Source organism: Ictidomys tridecemlineatus, chromosome 7, assembly GCF_052094955.1.
Source record: "Ictidomys tridecemlineatus isolate mIctTri1 chromosome 7, mIctTri1.hap1, whole genome shotgun sequence".
Classification (NCBI taxonomy): Eukaryota; Metazoa; Chordata; class Mammalia; order Rodentia; family Sciuridae; genus Ictidomys; species Ictidomys tridecemlineatus.
The window spans coordinates 183068684-183092962 of NC_135483.1; the positions used below are offsets into that span (position 1 = coordinate 183068684).

Consider the following 24279-nt stretch of genomic DNA (forward strand, 5'->3'; position numbering starts at 1 on the left):
AACAATATATGGTTCAGAATCATTTTCCCCATTTTTCCCTGATTTGATGTTATAGCTTATATAAATGGCCACAGTTTCTGCAACCACGGCTTAGAATAAGCAAGGCAGCCACTCGGATTATCTAAAATGGCAGTATGTTGGCTGGAGTTTGGTACACATATCATATCAGAACTGAATCCTCACATACTGGAGCTCGGATTCTAGAAGACTGACACCCTTTTGAGGCAAGAGGAGTTAGCTGCATATGAATTACTCGAGAACTTTCCATGTAATTTGGGAACCTGAAATTGTTTGAGATCATTTCATCCCAAGTACATTAACCTCAAGAGTCACTGGCATGTATTTTTCTGTGATATCGGGAGACAAAGTATTAATCCGGACACATCATCTCAAAGCTGACACACATAACTACGTTCATCTCCAAAAGTATATGAATTGCATATATTTGTTCGCATTCAACAAGTCCATTTATGCAGGGAAACAAAGGCTACTTATACTCCACGTGGGGCTTCTAGACGGATTCCTTCCCCTTCTCTCTCCACTGAGAACTGGTGAGTCTGATGAGTTCAATCAGAATCTGTGATTTCATGGATGGGCTGTCACCTGAATGGATTTATATTCTAAAATTACTCCACCATTATAAGGTGAAATTGCCTCCATCCAGAGCTGTGGAATTACTTCTTAAGGTTAGTGTGGCAGCTACGAAATACATATATAGATACAGGACATTTAACATTTCCAGGTTGTCTTCCCAAGGGAACGGGCACCGTCTCCAGGCCCAATACATCGTACGGTTCTTTATCTTGGAACTGGTGAGAAACCAGAACTTTCCAGGTGTAGCATTCCACAACATTCACAGGCAGTTCTAAGCATGAGGTTATACACGCACACACGCACATACGCACGCGCACACACACACTCACACCTATGTACACACATCAAAAGAGATAGTCAGCTCATATTTAGTCTAGGAAAAAAATATATTTATATCACTGCAATGGCACACCCTGGGTAAAATGTCACTTCAGCAATGCATATCATAGGCAGCTCATGGGAACTGGCTTTGTTCTGTATGGTGGCACCTGACCGGTGTCCATAATAAAACCTGTAGCCTTTGGTCACTTGCTGCCACACCAATGCAGCCGTGACGTACAGGAATGAAATATGGAAATACATATAAATTAAACCAGGAGTTTGGGAGCAAGGGCTCTGCAGAGCTGGTGCCGTGAGGCAGTACATTCCTCAATGCGACTGGAGAACAGATGCTGAACCTTGATGCTGCTGCTTTTCCACTGGGAAGGGAGATGGGAACGTCAGACATTCATTCTTCCCAGGTATCCATGCTGTTTCTTCAGTGTCTCTGCCCCAGAACTGGCACATCAGAAACAGAAGAAACACATCTGGAAGGAACTGAGAAAGGCGTTTTCTGTTTTCTTCCAAGGGCTTGATAATCAACAGGAAGGGCTGTGAGGCCAAGATAGCAGATTCTATTCCCTGTAGAGAAGAGAACAACACTTTAGACAACACATCAACAGTATTCCCTGTTGGTTGTCAACAAATATCGGGTGGAAGAATACAGGTCTATAGAAGCTGGCGTGGCTCAGTGAAAGTAGTTTAGACGTGACATAATGAATTCCTAATTTCCTCCTCTGAAAAGTCATAAAGACAATTACAAAAATAATATCTGTCAGCAACTAGGTGACAACTCTGACAGGTGCTCTATGTAAACCTATTGTATGGATGAGGAAGCTTGAGGCACAGAAAGGCCTGTGTAACCAAGGTCATATACTCTGACCTTGAAAGCTGTGATCAGAACCCGCAAAGCCAGAGTCTACAGCCACTCCTGAATCACTATGTCAGACAGACAGACTCTTTGAAATGAGGATCGTGGCTTATTTCAGTCCACAATCGCTTGTAGTCATCACTAATGATTGGAAATTTAAAAAAAAAAAAAAAAAAAGGTGGAGAAACTGCTGATGTCAGTGATGGAGGTGAGAGATCCAGCCTACCTCGGCACACCAAGAACCCATCAGCCACAACCCAGACAAATGCCCAGGCCTCCGTCTAGAACCAAATCAGGCTGACAAAAAAGCAAGGAACCCTCTAGACTCCTCACCATCTTCTCATTTGTCAAAGGATTGCCTCAAACCAGGAGAAGCAGTTGTTGGCCTTTTATTTCCCATCAAAGTTCTTCTTGGACTGCATCCATTAGAGGGGCCATGCATAGCACTGGCTTTAAGTGGAGGGCAGGAAGTGAGACCACACTGCACTACTGCAGATGATTGTCTTATTATATCCAATGAATTGTTTCTTTCTTTTGTGTAGGTATGTGTTTATAAGAAGAAATAATTAAATTTAATTTCTTTGAGTTAAATGATCATATTTAAACATGTAAAAAAACGTAGTCTATTTGGAGAGACAGAAATAAAGCCTTATGAATTATTCATATAGAATATTTTTTATAGTTACTGAAAATTTAAATGTGGGCTAGGGTGTAACTACCAATATCTTCAAAGTCATTTGTTTGGGATAGAAGGAAGGGTGCGAAAAGGGGAGTTATATTTGATCAGTGCATACGCTGTGTGTATGTTTGGAAATATCACATAGCAATGCACTAATATGTATAATAAAAAAGAAGTGAGTTGTAGGTACTAAGGTTGTTCATTTTAACAAATTATGAAAAAGGAAAGAAGAAACGAAACAGAATTGGATATATTTTTCTAATTCTTTCCTCTGAGGAAATCAGTAAGCTCATCAAATGTAATTTTTGAAACCTGAATGCGCAGGAATTTCACCCAGCAAGCATGCATTTATGTGAAGGACAAGGAGAAAGTGAACTTGACCTTAAAACTCTAGAGTGCAATCATGCTAGGGGGAGAGGCAAACTTTTTGATGAAGAACTTCTTTTGCTACCAGAAATTTCATTCTTGCAGAGGAAAGAGGGGTCTTATAAACACACTCTTTTCCCATCTGCCAAGCCCCTTCTTCACTTAACACCTGGAATGAAATATCTACTATGTAAATATATTTGCAGTGTTAAGTGGGCATTGGGGGGACTTCTGTTTCTATGAAAATGACTGGACACCTGAAGTTACAAGTGTGGGAATGTGAAGGCGTCCATCTAGTTGATCGCAAAAGAAAAGTTGAGACCATATATCCCTCTCCTTTGAATTAGGGCAACTCCTCTATCATGGGTAATTTCTTGGATAAAGCAATTGGCTTACAAGGGGGTCACAGTTGTTAAAAGAGAATCCACAGTGACTAAGTAAACAAGGTGCTGCTCCTGCAAGTCAACCACCCAGACCTCAGAACACCCTGCCCATTTCCACCGCTTGCATCCAAGTGGGGTTTCACTTGTGCTTTTCACTCTTTTCAATTATGAAATAGTAATTTCATAAACTTCAAGGCTAAAATATGCATGCCAATCCTTTTGAGTGTCATTCGATAGGACCGCCACCTTTCAGGTATTCCCACGTTTAAGGTGAAGGCACCTCAGGCATATGGCCCCAGCCACAGAAAGGCACTTCACCCCACTGGGGCATGGGCAGCAAAATATCCCGGAACACAGGAGAAAGACAGAGGAGTGACACTGGAGCTGGGCAGACACAAGGGTGCCCGGAGCTGCGGAGCACACTGTTTTCCCTGAGAACATCTCACATACACATTGGACAATACCAGGCTGTGAGAAAGGTGTTATTACTAAGGTATTATTAGCTTTCTGGTTCACAGGCGGAAGAATTGAGTTATAAAGAAAAGTGGGGTGAACTTCCCAGTGTCAACATTTGGGTTGGCTTCAGAATCCATAGCTGTCCGGATGCCAGGGTCTGGCTCCAGCCTCAGGAAACACTGGAACATTCTATTGTTCTGCCATTACTCCTCTAAAACTGCATCGAGGGAATGGGGGTAGGAAAGGCTTTTACTGCTACTGGATATTATGTTTGACACTTGGAAAATCCATTTTTGTCTTTCTATTGGCCTTGACCCGAATATATGAATGTGTTAAAAGCAAGGTTCAGAAGGTGACCTTTGAATGACATAGGATTTCATGTTCCACCTGATTATTTCATTTGGAGATACCTGCTGGGCAGTGGCAAAACTACTGCCTCAGAACAGATGATGACTTGTTAGATAATTTTCCCTTTCTTTGGAAAAGTTCTGCTTTGAGTATGTCTAATGTTTAGAAAAATACTTCAAGTCCTAAGTTGCTGACTTTAAAGAATGCAAAAATTCTAATTATTCAATGAATGCAAGGTTAACATTCTGTTTTTTCTTAAAGTCTAATTTCATAATGCTGCTGACTGTACAGATTAGAAGCAAAATACTCCACAGCTTTCCGGAAAAAAATAAAATAAAAATTTTGAAAGCAAATAAAAAGAAGAATCATTTGCCTACATTTGTCAACTTTTAACATGAACATCCAGAATTCCTAGACTTCAGCAAGCATGGTGATAAAATAAAAATTGCTGGACTAGTTTTAGGAACAAATTTCACATTCTTTCTGAACAGAAATGCTTTTACAACTAATGTTGCAAAAAAAGGTTTTTACTAAACTGTCATGGTTTGACAGCATCAAATTTAACATTCCTTGCTTGGAAAGAAATAGCTTTCAGGATAAAACTGAAAGAGAGAGGGGGAAAAAAAAAAGGTCATTAAAATTAGCCAAGCTTTCATTTAAAAGTGAAAAAAAAATAATTTAAAAAAATAGTTAACATTTTCCCAGGCCAACGTTAGGTCTTTTACTTCTAGGAATGAACAAAGCCATTTAATTCACCTGTTTCAATAAGAAAATTCTGGAGAGTAAAAGAAAAGTTGTGGGCTTGTGGATGAACAGTGCATTTTTAGTGGTCACTTTCTGATAACGACAAAGTCAAGGCTGAAGACAAATCTCCTTGCCTAATCCTGTCTGGTAAAGGGTTTTAGGAGCCAGGAGGATAAAGGAAAGACTTCCCAATGCTTCTCCAGCAAAACAAACCCTCCAGAGATGGGCCCATGATCCAGCCACTGGGGAGAAAGGCTCCTGAGGTTCTTGCCCAACACCCATAAGACAGTCACTGACAGGCACAGCCTGAACAAGAGGTACCAAAGGACAAGAGGAACCTTCCTGAGAGAACCCACAGCCAGTGGGGTCTGGGTCTCACCCTCCGGAACCTGACTTCACCTCGTGTAATACAGACTTCACTTCCCCATGGAAGAACCTCAGGAGCGTCTTTCTGTTTGGGTCTCCACTCCTACTGTCAAGAAAGGACTGAGATCCTCAAAGAACCCAACCCTACCTGATAGATGGAAAAGAATGTTTTGCGCACAGTGTTTCAGATGAGATAAAGTCTACCGAAAAAATTCAAGGGCAGGGAGGGGTTTATTGGAGAGAGACTTGTCACGCTGGTTCTTTTGACTTACCTTGTAGATCGGGGATTGCTTCTTTAAAGGAGGGTAGTATGAAATTTTCCTAGTCAAGATTGTCACAGCCCACTATCCATAAGGTAGTTATAAGTTTGCAGGGTCCCAAGTAAGACTTTATATGGCACAGCCTCAGGCCCAAAGAAACAGACCTCAATTGTTCAGTTAGGGATTATGGGGTTTGAATTTTTTTTTTTTTTTTTAATATCCACTTTTCTTTTCTTTCCAGCCCCCATTGTCACAGGAATCTACCAGGTGACGTGAGCCCTGAGGAGGCTGCATGGGTGAGCCACAAGATTTTCACCCAGGTCTTTTCCCGTGGTTTGAAGAAAGCTTTAAATGCTACAACCGAGTCCTTTAAAAAATGTTCCTGGGCATGGTCATAATTCCAGTTGAGCAAAACGAGTGTCAATTATGCCACAAACAAAATACTGCAGTTGTAATTCCAAATGGAGGGAGGGTCAAGGACATCTCAGAGCAGCGCAGGGTCTGGCAGCAAGTACAGCATCAAAACTCAGAGGCAGAGATCTATTTATATAGGTACAGGTATTTTACAGACTGGTGATGGACTTAAGTACTGGTGAGAAACAATTTGTTCCAGGTCTGATTCCAGTGACCGGCTGTCATTTCTGCAAGCCCCACAGTTTCAGCAATCTGTACACCAAGCGACGCTGCAGATAAATTTTTCCTTTAATTTCAGAGGGCGAAGACGAAGTAAAAAAAGTGCAGTTCTTCAATTAAAGTGCATGGATGAGGTAAACTAATTTCAAGAGTTTTGAGTTTATTCAGTACTGGCTCAGACAGGGACCATCCTGCCGTGCATCTGCTGCATTTGGGTTCGCATGGCCTGGACACTGCTCAGAATCTTGTTCTGGTGTGTGATGGCCGTGATGCCAATCCTTGCCAGGTCGCTGTAGGTAGGCCATAAAGAGAGGGAGAGAAAATGTTAAGGGGGTTGAGAAGCTGGGTTTCCCGACTTCATGCAGACACACATTTGAATCAACCACAATTGATACAGCACAACAAGGCAGGTGTATTAAAATGTTCAATCAAGCAATTTAATGCAACAATGTAGGTGCTATATAGAGATTGTGTAAAATTACACTGAATCAGGATGACAGACATTCCAGTTTTCTTTTCTTTTCTTTTTAATGAGTAGGATGATTATTGATTATGGAGCTCAAAGAAAAAAAAAAAAGGAAAATACTATTAAATCTAGATTTACCCTTTGGTGTTACATCGCTGAGTACTTACTCCTGGTTCATGTGCACCACAGCCTCTAGGGTGGTGTAACCAGCAGCTGTGAAGTTATCCTTATACCGGTCCATTTTAATGGCCTGGAGCCAATCGCCCACAGATACTACAGCAGAGAATTCAGGGGAGCTGGGATCCAGCAGAGCAGTGTTAGGCCTGGAAAGAGAACAAGAGAGTATAAACAAACAGGCGCCATTGGTACGACAGGAAGGCTCAGAAGGGGGATTGCCTAAAACAGGCCAGGGGAGCTAAAAAGCCAAGAGGTTTTAAACAGAACAACTGTGGTCAAAGGGAACCATGTGATTTTTTTTTGCCCTTATTTCACAAAGCTGCTAAAGTATGTATCCATCGTTCTTATTCATTCTTAATTCCATTTCCTGCCCTTGTTTTATGTGGTCCTCTTATAGCAGTTAACACCCTAGCTTGGGGTAAAGTTTGGGGGAGCTCTTGTGCTTGAAGCCTGTTCAGTCCCTGCCAGCTCTGAATATCATGGGCTTAGGTTCAGCAACTATGGAAACCTTACTGAAGTATGAGCAAGGAAAACTGCAAGCCCGCAACCTGCCAGTCTTGAGCGAAGTGGCGGGAACAGCAAGGGTTCAAGTCCATCATGGTTCCAGCCGGGTCTGCAGGCAGCCGGGTGCACTCATACAAACTCAGGCCAGCAGGGAGTTAATCCCCTCTAATCAGCCCATGCCTGACCAGCACGTGTGCCAAGACTGGCAGGAAGAATGGCCACTTTGATCACTGTTTGGATTATGGAATGTGCTTCTTTGCTGGGCTCCTGAATAATGATTCAAAGAACTTCTTATTAACTTATTTATTAGTTTACGTATTTCTCAAGCCAGGTGTTTTATACTACATCCCTGTCAAGAACAACACAGGCAGGAGGAATTCTGTGGCTCCTCTTGATATTGATGTACAATAAATCACCTATTTATGAAAAGTATTTATTAAGAGAATTATAGTCATCTTCATCATCAAACTACCTAATAACTATAGGATAGGTCTTCAAGAGGTATTTTAGAACACCTTTACTATAATTACCCACATAGCAATACTGTTATTTGTTAAATTATATTTTCTTGAACTTCTCTTTTCCCTGAAAATCACAAACTGTGTTTGATTTTAACATTTTGTCCTGATTTTCATTTGAGATTATATTTGAGTACAAACATTTAAATTGGAATTACATCATTACTACTGAATTCTTAAACAAAAAAAAATTCTTAAAAAAACAAAATTAATATAATGTCTTGATTAATTTTCTAATAGCAGAAGTAGTCCAATTTTAAATTCATTTTAAAATATTTCATTTTTGATGTTACTTTGATATGCATGCTTTCTTTTAACACAAATATTTTAACAAAGACTACGTTTTAATTTCTCAATTTTGTGTCCAAATGATAGTTTGCCTGTCTGACCTTTCTGTTGTGTCCTTTATTTCTAATTTTCTGAGTAAAATTCTTCAGATGTTCATAGAGAGAATAGTCAAAATTTAATTCTTCTCCCATTCTGAGTTAGTGACAAATACTATCATGTCAAATTTTAGCTGTTTAGCTGAGTATTAGATGTATAGCAATATTTGTTGGTAAATAATGACCGATAGTTTGCATTTACTTCCAACTTTAAGCCATGTACACAGACAGAGTAAGATATAGGCTCTAAGTGCCTGACAAGATCAACATGAACTTAGGATAAAAATACCTTCACTCACATCAATTAACTCTATGTGTTCTTTATGGAATGGCATGACATTTCCTAATTTTGTGCAGAATGCTTGGGCTCTGTGGCTAAAGATCTAACAGCTGGAGGAGATTTACCTTGGAATTGAAGAGACTGGATTCCCCTGGAAAGGAGGGTTCACAGTAAATTATTTTACCCTCTCAGAGAAAAGAGTAACAAAGAATATCCCAGAAATGGTAGATTTCTTTTCTTTTTTTTCCTGATAACACATGGCAGAGGTAAGATGTGAATTCAGCCCTTTTCAATGTTATTTGCAAAGAGCACGGGCCACGATGGTTTTAGTCTAGTGGCCAATGGGAGGGATTTGAAAGATTAGAGAAGAGAGGGATTTTTTTTTTTTCCATTTACTCCAAATTCTTCTTCACGTGTTGTGATCACAAATGTGTCCCTTCTTTTCCAGGACATTTAAGCTAAATTTTCAGTGGAAAGATGGGAGGACCCAGAGGGCCAGCAAACACTACAAGGCCTTGGACATAGGGACTGAGAAGACTGCCCTTCTGTTTCTGACTCCGGGTCATGCTGAAAGACAAGCTCCAATTTGGAGGCACGTAGGCACTTCACTTCACACAGGCCTGGGTCACTAGTCTTATCATTGTTGGTTTCTTAATCCAAAATAGATTCTTGTGGTTGTCACAAATTGGCAAAGACACACATTATGATTCTCCTAGTCATTGAAGGCTCCCCTAATGATTTCTTTGACATCTCCAGGCTGGGACTGTTTCTATGTGTCCCAGATCTGTTGGCAGGAAAGCCCAGACTCTACGTAGAAAACGCTTCCTAGTGAATCATAGCAATTATGTATCTCTAGGTTCCTAGTAGACTGATGCGTCTCCTGCTGCTTCTCCCAATGAAATGACCACCGTCTTCACAGCTGGTCCAATCATTTTGGTTTTCAAACCCCTTCTTTAACATGCATCTGCATGCTCTGCAACATCACCAGTTCCTATACCCTGCTCTGCAAGATTCAGAAAGGGGAAAGCAGAAAAACCAGACCTCAAGGCTCTCTTGGTACAAACACTTGGTAAATTGACTTAAAATTGCAGAGTTTAGAGATCTATCCTCCAGTCTTAATTTCTCACTATTTCAATGTTTTTTTTTTCCTTTTCCTTTTTCAAAACATAGCATCTACTTACCTAAACGTCTTCTAAGACTACATTTCATCCCTCTTCCTAAATTTTTAAGGCCAGCATCATAAAAGAAGCACTTTCTTTCTTTTCTTTTCTTTTTTTTTTAAATTCTTACCACCATTTGAGGCCTGACAGGCACGAGGCTGATCAAAATGATGGAGAGAATTGTCTTAAATACTCCACTGATTGAGAAAGAAGCTGCCCAGATTATACACAGCTATGAAGTGGCCGCTGAAGAAAAGTCAGGAACTAAACTGAGTCACCACTGGTCTGCCAGCTCCAGTCCCCTGCCTCATCCATCCCTCTTAGGTAAGCACAGCCAACCTGGAGCTTTCTGTCCCCGTCCTCTTCAAGCTGTTGGGATTGCGGATGAGTTTATCCAACATGTTGACAATCTGCCCAAATTTAGGCCTGTCGCTTCTCTCCTTCTGCCAGCAGTCCAGCATCAGCTGGTGGAGGGCAATGGGACAGTCCATTGGCGGAGGTAGCCGATAGCCTTCCTCGATGGCTTTAATCACCTGCAGAAGACAACAGGATGGGAGGTTAAGCGGCCAGGCGAGCTGCTGTCAGAGGTTCACCCTCCAGACGAGCATGTTTCTTGTGCCAGCGAGCTTGAGCAGGGGCACGGTTCCAACTCCTTCACAGAAGCCAAAGACAGACCCGAGTCTCACTGGCATGGAGAGAGGGAAACCAGCTGTTGCTGTGAGGTATCCTCAAATGGCAAGCAATGCCAATTGGACATGAAGATGAGCAACATTCCTCAGTAGTTAGAAGCCAGCTAGATCAGGAACATGATGTCAGCTCTGGAGACGGCTCTCGGGTCACCTGGTTCTGCCACTGCCCCTCTGCTCTCCTCTATGCAGCATCAACACACCTACACACTCCTAGCAAGAGACTCTCTCTAGTGCCCAAGACCTTCCCCAGGGGGGATGTAATGTAATTCCCTTTATTCAGCTTAAGCCTGTGTCCCCCTGCTCAGACATGAATGGGCCAACTCCAAGCCCCCATCTCCTACATGCTCAGCCAGTTTCCCTTTGGAAGACCACACCCTTAGGCACCAATTCTGTATCTTTTTCTGGTTTCAAATGGCTAAGTGATGACTCTGTTAAAAGTATAAGTAGATTTTTTAAAAAGTGTCAAGAAAAAAAAAATGACTCCTTTTAGGGCATTTATATTGGAAAGGGAGCCCTGACACCTAAGGAAGGCAGTAATAATGGTAGGTGATGATTGTCCTATTGCCCAGGACCATCCAGACTGGTCTCCTTGCCTAATAAGAAAGAAACACATCAATCCACAGTCTCCCTGCTAATCCTAGTTTTTTCTAATCTAGCCTTGGAAGTGTTACACGGTTTTCTCATAGGCTCTTCTCTAATCCCCTTCCCCTTCAGGGTGTGAATCCGGGTAATGTAATAGGGTGCGATGCTTGCCAAACTGAAAGAGGGGAATGACTTCACAGTTTCTTGGCTATGCATAAGCTTTGTTTATGAGTATCCAATGAGATCCTGTAAATGCTTTTATTTGTTTGAGGCTTTATTTGTTTTAAATCAGTGCATGTTCTTCCCTGCCTACCAACATGATGGCTGCCAAAGAAACCCACAGTGGCTGCAGATTCTGTAATCACCCCACTGATTTTCTCTGCATTGAATCTATAACTGCACAGAAACTGGCCCTCCACATTGTGGATCCAGCTGGATCCGATTTTTCTGTACCAGTTTGTTGTCTTTTTAATCAGCACTCTGCTTCTGGATAACAAGCCTCTTAATTTAAGGGCCCCCATGATCCTTTCCCTCCCATGGGTTCTTGTTGTATTAGTAGTACCTACTTCTCCTTCAAAGGCAGATTTCTCTATGCTATCTCACTTAACTCTATCCTATTTATTTCTGGCAGCTACCCTAGGTCAATTTGATCCTCTGGCTTTCTTTTATCTTACCTGGTACACAATATTGACTCCAGACTTGATGGAAACATTTTAGATTGAATGGATGAGAATGTAAGCAGCACTGGGCTGGTGCCAGGGCAACTCAATTTTCTGTAACCCCCCTGACTGATTAATACCCTTACCTATACTCGCTCTCCACTGTCAGCTTGGAAGATTGCTTGTGGGTTAACAAAGCATATTTTCTCAGTGTACTGATGAATCTTATGGGGGCAAAGGATTAAAGCAAACAAAAAAACTTGCTAAGTTGGACACATTTTCAACAGTTACTTTCACTCCATTTCCCCTAGGCCGAATGAATTCTGCTTAGGAAAGTCATTCTCCAGCTACATTTCCTATTGATTCCTGTTCCACCCAGAATCCAGCATAGAGACAAATACACAGAAGTGGATGATAGGTTGATATTATTTGTGAGCCAGAAATGGATTGAAATGCTTTTTTATAGATACAGCCAGAAGATTGAAAATGTAAAACAACCAAATCGTTTTAATGTAATATAGAACCTGTCAAAATTACAGGTCTGAAAACATTTAGGGCGGAAAAAACTGATCATCTTTAGATACTCTGTTCTTATGGATATTTGGCTATGACTCATAAGTGAAATAGTCAGTAAATAAGTCCATACACTGCTTGCTCATTTAGTTTGTTTTTCTTTGTCCCTCTGAGAATCTCTAACCTGAATCTAATGTTGCTATTTGAAGGTCTCTACCTTATATAATCACAGCAAACAATGGAGTATACACATTACTCACCTTCATAATTACCTATCACTTAGGCAGGCTGCCATATTTCTTCCCATCTACCATGACTATTCTTCTTCTTTTTTTTTTTTTTTTTTAACAAATTACAGATAATACAGTGTGGATTCTACCATTCCCTTTAATCTGGTTAGTCACAGTAGAATCTTTCTGCCACACTAGGCATGGGGTGCATTAGTGTCTCTATGACTCTGAACATTCTTTTACTGATAAGGCAGCCTGCATTCTATTTAAGTTCACCTGGGTCTTTGTTTAATTGTCAAGACTTTGCAACTTCCTGCTGTGTGAGGAGAAGGCGGATGGTCAGGCATCATCCTGCATCAGAGAGACTTTTTGAAAAGAAGGCTTTCTAAAATAGAATTTCAATTGATAAACTGAATACCATGCATTTGGAAACACTCTGATAATGTTCTAACTCATGCATTAAAAAATTAGTAAAGCTCATGAAGTATAGGTGACCATGTAATTTTGATCAGATTTCCAACCCTTCCTATACTAAACCTCTTGCAGAATTAGTAAAAACATGTTCTAGGAAGACCTCCTGATCTGGGGCTTTCTCTTGTTTTGTTTTTTTCCTTCCTCACTGGAGATGTTTGTAATTAAATTCTATTACTCTGGAATCTTATTAGTGTCATTATTGAATGCTTTTCTGAAATTGCAGGCACTGTGGATACTCCCTTACCAACTAGTCCAGATGGTACATTTAAAGGGATGTGCATAATTTACAAAGGGTCATTTAGTGGAGCTTTATTTTAGAGTCCTCAAGGGGCAAACTCTAATTACAACTATGCCAGCTTTAAAATATTCACTAGTTTTCTTTCATGTCAGTTTCATCACATGTGAAATTTGTTTTCTCATAATCCTTGCATTTTCTTAAAAGTCAAAGTTCAATTTTGTTTCAGTGTGATTTTAAAAGTCTGCCGCCGGCTGAACATATTAACCCGTACTGTTTATCTACGGGTCTATCTCTCACACTATACCATAGTCTTTGAAACAGAAAGTCACTGTTGATCACACCGTAGAAGTGGATCTCAAGACCCATTTGTATTAAAAACCTCAGCTTTAATGCATCATTTGAAGCCAAAAGCACACAATACCATGCAGTAATGCACAACTTTCTGAATCTCAATATAAAGACGTATGTTTCAGGACACAGAGACTCACGTCTTGATTGGACATGTCCCAGTAGGGTCTTTCCCCATACGACATCACTTCCCACATAACGATTCCGTAGCTCCATACATCACTTGCTGATGTGAATTTACGATAGGCAATTGCTTCTGGCGCGGTCCACCGGATAGGAATCTTGCCACCCTGTGACATTGGAGCCATAAGTTAGTCCCTAAGTACATCACTGACATGCTATTTTCATTTCTGAATGCAGTTACTACTTGCCAAGCAAGACCATGGCATTCTGGAGATAGCAATCAGAACAATAATAAGAGATGTGTTTATTTTAACTAAAGTCTTCTAAGTTGAGGTGGTTCTCTTCATCTGTTTTCTTTAGTCACAGGGAAGTGAACAAGTAATCTGTCTACCTATTTTTTTAAAACTCTACCTATTACCTGAGTTTTGCTTGAGGCAATATCATAGAAGAGAGGGAATCTCAGGTTTTACAAAATACACATGCTATCCAGGGCATATCAAAGCATATTTGTGGCTGACATTTGTTTTGACTTCTTGCTGAATTCTGTCATCCAGCAGTACAAAGCTAATGCTTAATAATGCATCAGAAATCATGGATAAAGAAAGATAAATATGAAAATTCTTGTCCATCACACTGTCTTTCTAGTCTTACAAAGCATGAGAAACATGCTTGATACATCTAGAAGATAATAAGCATCAATAGGCCCTGAGAGAAAGCCAAAAGTAATGCCAGATATTAAATCCATTATTGACTTTAGTGGAGGAAGGGCAAGATTTTAGTTATTAAGTTATTATTTTGTCTATGTGGGTTTTTTAAACACTTTAAAAAGGCTAGGGATTTAGCTCAATGGTAATGTGCTTGCCTAGCATGCCTGAGGCCCTGGGTTCAATCCCCGGGAACATTACCCAGGAAAAGTTTAAAATGCTTTCCCAACCCAACCCACCCACCTCCTAGCTCTTAGTTTATCCTTATGTGCAACATATTTTTAATTGAATTTCAAATTTCTGAGAATTCCATCTGGAGAAATGAATTCAGCCTGAATTCAGACCCCTAAGCAGTGGGAGCAGCATTGTTTTACAAGTTTCCTTGGCTTTATTAGGGCTACTAAACGATCAGTCTTCCTGGGAATTGCTGTGATGCACGGCCCCTCATTCTGTAACCCAGGGCCTTCCTTGTGTTCCTACTCCTCACCTCAGGACACTGGTGCTCCTCTGCCTGCATTAAGTGTGTCTCTAAGAATTCTATCACACTAGAAGATTCCTTTGACTTTCCTATCTTCAACTACTAGGAAAAAAAAATAAGAGATCTTTACCTTTCACAAAGAAGTGTTATTTCCTTAACAAATGGACTTGGAATTCAAAAGAGAATGCTATAAGCATCAAAACCAAGGGCCAAAGAAATTTAATTGAATGCCACCCCCCCCCCCAAAAAAAAAAAAAAAAAAAAAAAAAAAAACTCTAGCCAAAAACCTCAAGGCTTGGAATTGCAGAGGAAAAGTGGTGAGTGTTAAAAGGGGAAATTGTCTGGTGAGTGCCTCACGTTGATTTTAACAGTGTTGGCCCTAATAGCCAATAACTGTTTTATGATTCTGTGTTGATTCCATTAGTATTTTATATGCAGATTTTCAGATTAAGATAGCATGGCCATTAACTGTATTCTGAATACTCTTAACTGTGCCTCAACCCTGTTATCCATCTTGTCAGTTTTACATATGTATTCTAAGATTCAGCAGTCAACCAACTAGAAACATTGCTTTGTCTTGTTTAGAAAAATGATTTCTTTTCCAAGAGCAGAAAAGAGCCAAATAGAAGATCTCAGACAAGAAAGTGAAGAAAGCAAGAGAGCCAACTTAAGTGTAAAAAAAATACAAGGAAAATTCAGAGGAGAATTCATTTTTGCTTGTAGTTTATGGTTCTGTAAAATTGTCATTTGTTTCAGAGTCTGCTTCAAAATTCCTCTTTTTTCTTTTTAGAAATGTGGTTTAAAAAAAGGGTGCAGGGACTTAAAACAAAAATAACAACAAAAACAAATCACAGCGGGCTTAAACATCGAGGTGTGACAAGAAGTCCAGTCTAATCAACATGAAAGCCCAGTAGGGCAAGTCACCCTTACCCTAGTAGTATAAGCTGCTTCTGGATCGTCCTCAAGCACTCTGGACATGCCAAAATCAGACACTTTGCAGACCAAGTTGCTGTTTACCAGGATATTCCGTGCAGCCAGGTCACGATGCACATAGCTCATGTCAGATAAATACTTCATTCCAGACCCAATGCCACGCAGCATGCCCACCAACTGGATGACTGTGAATCTGCCATCATTCTTCTGCACAGGAAAGGGGCAGGGAACAATCCAATTAGCATTAGGAGAAATTAATTTCGCCAAGCATTTATTACTTGGGGTTTTATATATATATAAAACAGATATATATATATATATATATATATATCTGTATCCGGTATGCAATGAAACTCAGCATTATTTCCGGGCCTTTCTGATCAAAGTCACTAGTAGAGTGTACCCTAGAAGCAAGGTTTGCTTCCTGATAGATGGAAATTTTCCAACTGTAATGAATCTATGGCTGGAGCAGCTCTATGATACAAAAATAAATCAAACACTCCTTTCATTGTCCATGGATTATTTAACAGCCTTAAAAATCACATCATTCTTTATTTCTCCATTTTAAAAAGTCCATGAGTACAACCACCCAAGATGGATAGAAGGAATCTGTTGGGGTTTTTCTAAATACCAGTATTCTTGGGTTTAATAGAAAGTAGATACGTACCCTGAGGAATGCATCCAAGGAACCGTTCTCCATGTACTCTGTTATGATCATTACTGGTTTACCTAGAGTTTTCAGAAAGAAAAACAAAAACCCTTGATGAGCGCTGCAGTTAATGAGATAAAAATGGGCTGTGCACAATTTTACTGCCAAGACACCTGTCTTGTGCGATCTAATTTAATTAAAACAAGCCAAGCTTATGCCTCAGCTGTGGGGAGCTAGGAATGAAATATTAAAAGGACGAGTAGGTGTAAACTCCATCTGGAAGGTTAACCCTTTGGGTGGCTTGTTGACAAGGTCTTTAACGAAAGTGGCCTCGGGTACCTCGGGAGCACATCAATGGATAATTGCTCTCTCAAGCAAAAGGGGAAAACGATAAATGGGCAGGCCTGTTTAAACGTGAAAAAAATCTTTAGGATAATTAATTTATTGTGCTCCCAGAAGAGCCACTTGTGTGATGCTTAACAGTGCAATGGATGGAGAAAGCTTTTTTCTTTATTTAGGCACACTCAAGTTTCAGGGGGCAGTAGCTTGTTGGATATGCTTCATTATTCAGACACATCTTAAAACCCAAGTATGCACGCCATAAACTGCTTTTCCTCATCTTGTATTGGTCAGGGTCTGCATCTTTCTCTTTTCTTTTTTTTTTCTTCCTTAAACTTCCCATCTTAAAAAACAAATAAACAAATCCCAAAACCATCACGGGAAAGGGTTAGTAAATCATTTCATCTGAAACAAGAACGTCCATAAAGAAATCAAAATGACTTTCAGGCCTGGGGGAGTGGAGAGAAGCAGCACTTTCACTTTACTATAGTTCTCTTTCTGGGAACCTTAAGAACTTTTCTTTGGTCTCTTCATTACTTTTAGTGGACTTAAGGTATCTAATGCCTTCTGTACACGGGGCATTGTTGAGGGATGGAGAATGGTAATCATCCATTTTTTACTAAGTTAAGAGGAAAGAGTTCGTAATAGATTGCTTTAGATGAAAGCAAAATGTCAGTTTGATGTATAAAAAATATTCACATTTATTGCTGTTTTCCTTGACTGGGCTTAGTCATTTAGTCAGGGAAAATGGTCTGGATACTTCCCTACAGAAGAATACCCATAACTATTCTAATCTTTCACCCAAAGATGCTGTCAGTAATTTCTACAATATGGAAGTGGGAAACATCTTTACTTCAGAAGTGAACATTTTGAGGAGTCAGATTTTTAAATTTCAGTTAAGTCTGATGTTTTCTTCATGGTTTTCATTGTCATGTCTAAGAAATCTTTCAGAAGCATTTTTTTTTTTTTTGCATCACAAAATAACAAGGTGGAGATTGTGTTTTCAAATAAGGAATGAAAGCCCACAGAACAAGTAGGAATCTTGGTGCAGACCAAAAGACGAATAAGAACTCTTCCAGATTCCTCCATTGCTGGAGGGGGATGGGTCCTGGTACTTACTCCCACCCTCCATCAATGTAAGTAGGAAGCTCTTAGTCCTTGAACACATTTACCCTCTCCATCTGGGACCAGACTCTGTACAGAACAAATGCATTTAAGTGAGTTTTAATTAACCTGCCTCAATCAAAGGACACTCTGTCAACTAATGAGAAAAGGGCGACTCTTTGGGCCATGTATTAACACCTACTTTCATTTCACCAGATTTCTCTGGAGCTTTGGAGAAGAGTAGAAGATCCAACCGAGAGGGAGTAGTGGGGAGAATTTATGGTCCTCCTGTCAATGTAGAAAGTTCCTCAAGTAACTGCTTGTAATGAAATCACACTCTTCTATCCCACCCTCACACCTCCCTGGTCTGACTTCTGGCACAATCTTCACCATTTCTCTGCATTCCTTTTTCTGTTCGCTAAAAGTATCCATTTATCATCAGAACCTTTACGAGTTCTGCAAGAGGAATAAAGATGAATGTCGCCATAAGCAGGAGGGCTTATAAAGTGGACCCAGGCTGGGCTCATGGATGGAGGTGACTTCCTTCCCTGCAACAGGCAGGGATGCAGGGGGGAGGGGAGACAGGAGGGATCAGGACAGCTTCTCTGGTGGAAATTTTAAATCATTTTAATTCAGTGACAACTGCATTATGCAAATGCATCCAGTCGTTTATAACAGTTACAGCTGTAATAGCTACGGGTTTTAGAGGCGCGGTGGGACTTTAATACAAAGATTCCCTGTTCCTTCTCTTCTCTGCAGAGGTGCTATGAAAATCACTGTCTGCGGCAGGAAAAACAGCCTAAGCTGAACAGAGCCTCCTTTTGAGAAAATGGACCTGCAGAAGTATTTAAACAGGAATGTTATCTTTTAATTAAAGTAGTGAGGGGCTCAAGGCAGCCCTGAAGGCCACAGGCAACAGAAAAATATCCTGTCTGTAAAACTAATCTTAAAAAGCAAATAGAGCTATTCTATGCTAATTATAGTCTTCACCTTAGGCAGAAAATTATATCTTCTTAGTTTCCTGATGAGGGAAGATGGACTCCTTAAGACATAATAGCACTACTGAATAACACTAAAGAGGTCTGTTTTTTTTTTAAAAAAAAATAAAATAAAATAAAAAATCTGCCATTATGTTAAGCACTCTAAATATTTCATTTTATTGCAAAATAAATTCATAAGGCAAGTTCTATTTTTAATCTCCGTTTTACAGATGAAGAAACTGAAAGAAAAAGACAGAGCCGCCAGTCAAGGTCACCTGTTTACTAGCCATAGAACTCATAGGCAAGTCTTTCATCCATTAGGCCAATGGTTCGCACAGTGGGATCCCTTGGACCTGCCAAACTCCTGCTGCTGAAGCAAACTTTTTGGGACAAGGCCCAGGAAACCATTTCAGTGAACCTTCCAGAAAAGCCTCAGGTAGGTTTAAATCTGAGAACCTCTGAACTGGTGCATATTTTCACTCTTTAGTGGTCTCCTCATTTCCTCTTCCTAAAGACTTTGTTCCTTGGATCCCATACCAGTCCGTCCCAGACCTAACATCTCCATTTGCTCTGAAACCCCGCTCATCCCCACTTCACCTACCAAAGTAGCCATATTCTCACTTCTCTGCACTTGCTGATTGACAAGCTTTCCTCACACACCTTGAATCAATAAGAGAAACACTGGCCTCACTGAAGACAGAGCCAAGACCTGCAAGGTCCTTGACTTACACTAACTGCAGCAGGTACCATAGCTCCTGGAACAGAGCCACCTCAGATGGTAACCGCTTGAGCTGCACAGTCGGTGGGACACTTCATAAGTTGGCCTCAGCCAGCCTTACATCTGTCGAGCTGGGTTGCATTTTAACTGAAGCATAGTTCACAGGCTCAGCGAATGCTAATGGACTAAAAAGGGAAGGTTCAACCAGGTGTTACTTTAAATAGGTGCTGAACAGCAAGAGCCATAAATCAGGCAGTGTAGACAAGCAAATCCCCTGATATAATGAAGAGTCCCAAGATTCACTCCCTGCATCTGGAACAGAAGCTTCCAGTGCAAGGTGTGTGGAGGTTTTGTTGTGCTTTATATGAAAAGTACTTAAAATTTATTTTGCTCACCATCTGCTTGTGCCTACCCTGTGACAATCAGTTTGGTCTAGTAAAGATTTGAAAGATGACTTGGCGTACCCAAAATATGCAATATTAATTTCCCTAAAAATCTCACGCAGGCTGCCTTGGAGATAGGGTATCAGCCAAAATCGTAGACCCATTGAGAGCTGACTACAAGATTAATGACTTGTCCTGCACTGATTTCCTCCTATTAGCAATCAGTGGGTCTGCACCATCTGTCATTTCCCTAGAAAGAAAATGTGTGTTTAATTTCCCAGTAAATTCGGACTCGGCTTTTTTGTGACAGGAATGACCCACGTACATTTGGTGACGACGCCTTCCAGGTGAATTATGTTTGGGTGGTCAAATTGTCCCATGATGCTGGCCTCGCTCAGGAAGTCTCTCCTCTGTTTGTCCGTATACCCAGCTTTCAGCGTCTTGATGGCCACACAGATCTCTCTCTTGCCAGGCACTTTGAGACGTCCACTGCAGACTTCACCAAACTCACCTTTGGAAGAGAAAAGGGTTCTACAATGACAGACTGGAAATGCATTTAAGATAAAAGAAGAATAGTTGACATTCATTGCATGCTTATTACATGATAGCACTGTGTATACATATTACATAGATGATTTCACCTACTCCTCCCCAAAACTCAGAAGTCGGTGCTATTATTAGCTCTAATTTTTTCTCAGGGAAAACTAAGACTTAATGAAAACAACTGGCCAAAGTCTTATAGTTGGTAAGAAGTAGAGTGAACATTTTGAATGCCATCGATCTGACTTCAATCTCATATGCTTATTAATTTTATCCTGGGAATATATTGAAATCTGTGCCAGAGTTTTTCATCACACAACACATCTTATACTTCAAATAAGGAAATTTTGTATACATCCATGTTTACATAGATTAATGTGCATACAATACACTCGTACACGTGCATCCATTTATATACGCCACATCCACCAAGAAAATACACTTATTAGACAGATAATCAGACTTACCAACTCCTATAACTTTTTCAATCTTAATGCAGGATGCGTCAATTTCTTTGGCAAATTCTCGAACTGCCTGGTTGGGGTCTTCATATGTAAAGGGATCCACGTAAGTCCTAACACCTAAGTAAGGAGCACGGAATAAGTTGCTGAACACAGTTCAGGAATGACTAATAAACATAAGTAGTCTGGATCTAAAATCCTTAACGTAGGAAAAGCCAGGTTAGCTGTGTGGTCTTGGGTGTACAGAAACTTTAGCTTCTTGCTCTGATTTTCGTTAGTAGGTAGACAAAGACTTGTTAGCTATTTAAGACCCTGAAGCTCTACTGACTTCCTGGAATGTCTTCCCACTTCAAGGACAAGAATTTAAAAACAACACATCCCACAGAGGAAAATATGGTCTCTAGGAGGAAATTTGGAATGTGTTAGCTGAATATCGTTAGCCTATCTAGGCTCATGGCTCCTCTATCCTTGCACTAAGTCCAAACCCTACTTTCAGTTATTGTCCCTTAGCAAGAAAATAGGGACTTTCTTTTTCAGCTGGGCCTGTCCACAGTGTCACATTTCACCTACTGTCAACCTGTTAAATTCGTGACCTCTAGTTAATGAACATAGACTTGGTTAATATAGACAAAAAGAGCAAATCTTCTAGTTGATTTGAGAATACACTGACTCTACTGAACCTCTACTTTCTTTCTGTTTTGGAAAAAAGGTGTAATAAGCAAAGATATTGATGTTCACCTGGAAGCTTCAGCTGGAGATAACCGTGGAGACCTAACTGTGAATGGATTAGATGCCAGGAAGTGCAATTCAGCCACGCTGCACACAAATGAAACTCAGAGCATGAGCTCTGAGAAACGCTGGGGACGGGCATCCATGAGAGTTTCCAGTGACATTTGCACCTGTCCTCACTGGAGTTCCTTGGAGGCCCTGTGATTGTGTGGCCCAATCTCTTTGATTTTCCATCCTTGTTCATCTCTTCCCTTGTCTCTGCATCCACTAATATGAATGATCTACATATTGGCATTTTCTTGCTACTTCTCTTGCATGTGTGTGTATGTGGGGGGGTGGGTGGGTGCTGGAGTTGAACCCAGGATTCTTTCCCATGGAACTACTTTCTCAGCCCTCTTTATTTATTTATTTATTTATTTATTTATTTATTTATTTATTTATTTTCATTTTGAGACAGGGTCTCTGTACGTTGTCCAGGTTGGTGTCCAACTTGCTGTTCTGTCTCCCTGGGATTCCTCCCAGTGAAATTGCAGGTGTGCACCACCACACCTGGCACTACCTCTTTTTAGTATATCGTTTTTGTTTATGAACATGGTAGGTATCATGGCGAAACTAAAAAGGATGGTTTTAAAAACAAAACAAGGTGGGCAGATAACAAGTTGTCAGATACCCCATATCCTTTGTCGCTTTCAGACTCTAGTCAGAAAATCTTCCCGCAGAAAAAATCTCAAGTCGCTCTCTTTCGCCTACCTCCTGGTACTCATTTCTGTTAGTGATGAGCCACCCATGGATATTAAAATGTAAATGGGTTTAAATTAGATTTAAAATTCTCTTCCTCATTCATATGGTCTACGACATTCCATTGCACGTGTGGTCACAGGTGAACGTCTTCTAGAACAGGGCAGCCACAGCCCACTGTCAACATCTCACAGGGTCCCACTGCAACCTGCTCCTGGAGAGGTCAACCACTGCTGCTGTCAAGGTCATTCTGGAGTCTCTTCTTTCAATTTATTCTTTGACTCCATTTGGAACATCAAAACACCTAGAAGCCACTCAACAAATGTTGAGGGTCACTGATTTCACATCACAAACTGCCAATTTTGGGGAATTAGTAATTACCGTTCAATTTCTTAAACTTTTACTGGCCCTCCCCCAATTTTTAGCTGGTAAAAGTAAAAATTACCCATTTAAATCTTGTGACCAAGCTACAAAAATATGCTAGCTTGACTGACATTTTTTTTTTTCAGGCTAAGATAAGGAGAAAGAAGATTCTGAAGGAACTTCTCCACATTGACTGTGTCTTTCATTTCACTTGAAACTGTCCTGGATTACCTACTTCAGTTGGATATCCTTAAAGTGTATTATTTGGATAAGGAATACATTATATAATCACTAATGGCCATATTAGTCTTATCTAGACATTAGAAAACTAGAAAATGTGACACATGCTCTAGAAACACAATTCGTTCACCCCAATGTTTTGTACCTTGGTTCAAATGTTTTTCTTCATCCGCTTCTTGTTTTGCTTTGCTGTATTTACTCCGTCTATCAAAAAAATTGTTAAAATAAGAAAATTATTGTCCTCCAACACAAAAGCTATAGCAAAAGCCGTAAGACAGGTTTAGCTGTGAATCGGGCAGATATGTGATGCACATTTCACAGATGAGAAAGCTGAGACTTAGGAGACATGGAAGAATGAGGTAAACATTTGTCACCTGGATGTAGTCGTGGTTCTTAAAAATAAACCAAGCATTTTATGATTATAATTTCAAACCCTCAGAGGAAATTTGTCTTATTGAAAATAAGGTCATATTTCTGTATTCTTGATAGAAATAAAATGTCATAGGCAATTCTCCATAAATCAAAAGGCAATATCGTTCAGTATATAACAAGTAATATAATAAGTCTTGTTGAAACCATGATAGCCACTACTACAAGAACTTCACATCATATTATACTCTCAAACAATATGGTGACTCAGTTTAGCTGCCACATATAACTCACTAAATTATTAATGAAAATAATAATTATTTTGAAAATTTAAGAAGTAAATATTTACTTTCCATGGGACTACAATTTGTAAGATTTTGTAGAAAACTAACAAGAGTAAAATGAAAAGTTTTCATTTGCTTTGCTAATTCTCTTCCTTGAAAATGATTCATTAAATCTTGAATCAGGATTGTATGTATCATTTACATGAACTGGGAAATTAACACAAGTCTTGGGAATCAAAAATCTATAATATTAAGTTATATATATGTATAAAGAATTTTTTGCAGTGCTGGGAATTAAACCTAGAGTCTTGCTCTTGTTAAGCAAGTCTTCATTATATGTAAAAATTGAGTCAGGAGAATATATATCACATAAAAGAATTAGAAATCCTCTTCTCAGCAAAGCAAACAATTAATAATGTGAGGAAAGAGCCTATAGATTGGGAGAAAACTCTTTACCACATACACCTCCAATAAAGCATTAATCTTTAGGATATATAAAGAATTCAAAAAACTTAACACCAAAAAACCAATAACCCAATCAATAAATGGGCTAAGAAACTGAATAGACACTTCACAGAAGAAGAAATACAATTGATCAAAAAATATAGGAAAAAGTGCTCAACATGTCTAGCAATTAGAGAAATGCAAATCAAAACTACTCTAAAATTTCATCTCACTCCTGTCAGAAAGGCAATCATCAAGAATACAGGCAATAATAAATGTTGGTAAGTATGTGGTAAAAAAGGTAGGTTTATACATTGCTGGTGGGACTGCAAATTGGTGCAACCCCTATGGAAAACATTATGGAGTGTCCTCAGAAAACTGGGAATACAACTACCATTTGGCCCAGCTATCTCACTCCTTGATTTATACCCAAAGGACTTCAAATCAGCATACTATAGTGA

General features: G+C 39.9%; 1 protein-coding gene across 2 annotated transcripts in view; it reads right to left on the minus strand.

The window, feature by feature from the left end:
* Positions 1 to 961: 961 nt before the first annotated feature.
* The window catches only part of Epha4 (EPH receptor A4), a 135931-nt gene continuing 112613 nt past the window's right edge, over positions 962 to 24279 (minus strand). The window contains exons 9-18 of one of the 2 annotated variants that reach the window (XM_005330528.5): positions 22867 to 22925; positions 20658 to 20771; positions 19976 to 20161; positions 16145 to 16206; positions 15475 to 15684; positions 13380 to 13529; positions 9846 to 10039; positions 6652 to 6807; positions 5398 to 6308; positions 962 to 1494 (exon numbers count right to left, since the gene is read on the minus strand). In XM_005330528.5, the coding sequence (XP_005330585.2) occupies positions 6194 to 6308; positions 6652 to 6807; positions 9846 to 10039; positions 13380 to 13529; positions 15475 to 15684; positions 16145 to 16206; positions 19976 to 20161; positions 20658 to 20771; positions 22867 to 22925 (1246 nt within the window). In that variant the 3' untranslated portion in view covers positions 962 to 1494; positions 5398 to 6193. Of the gene's footprint in view, positions 1495 to 5397; positions 6309 to 6622; positions 6808 to 9845; positions 10040 to 13379; positions 13530 to 15474; positions 15685 to 16144; positions 16207 to 19975; positions 20162 to 20657; positions 20772 to 22866; positions 22926 to 24279 lie in introns of both variants that reach the window. The other variant, XM_021729995.3, reaches the window with a different exon arrangement.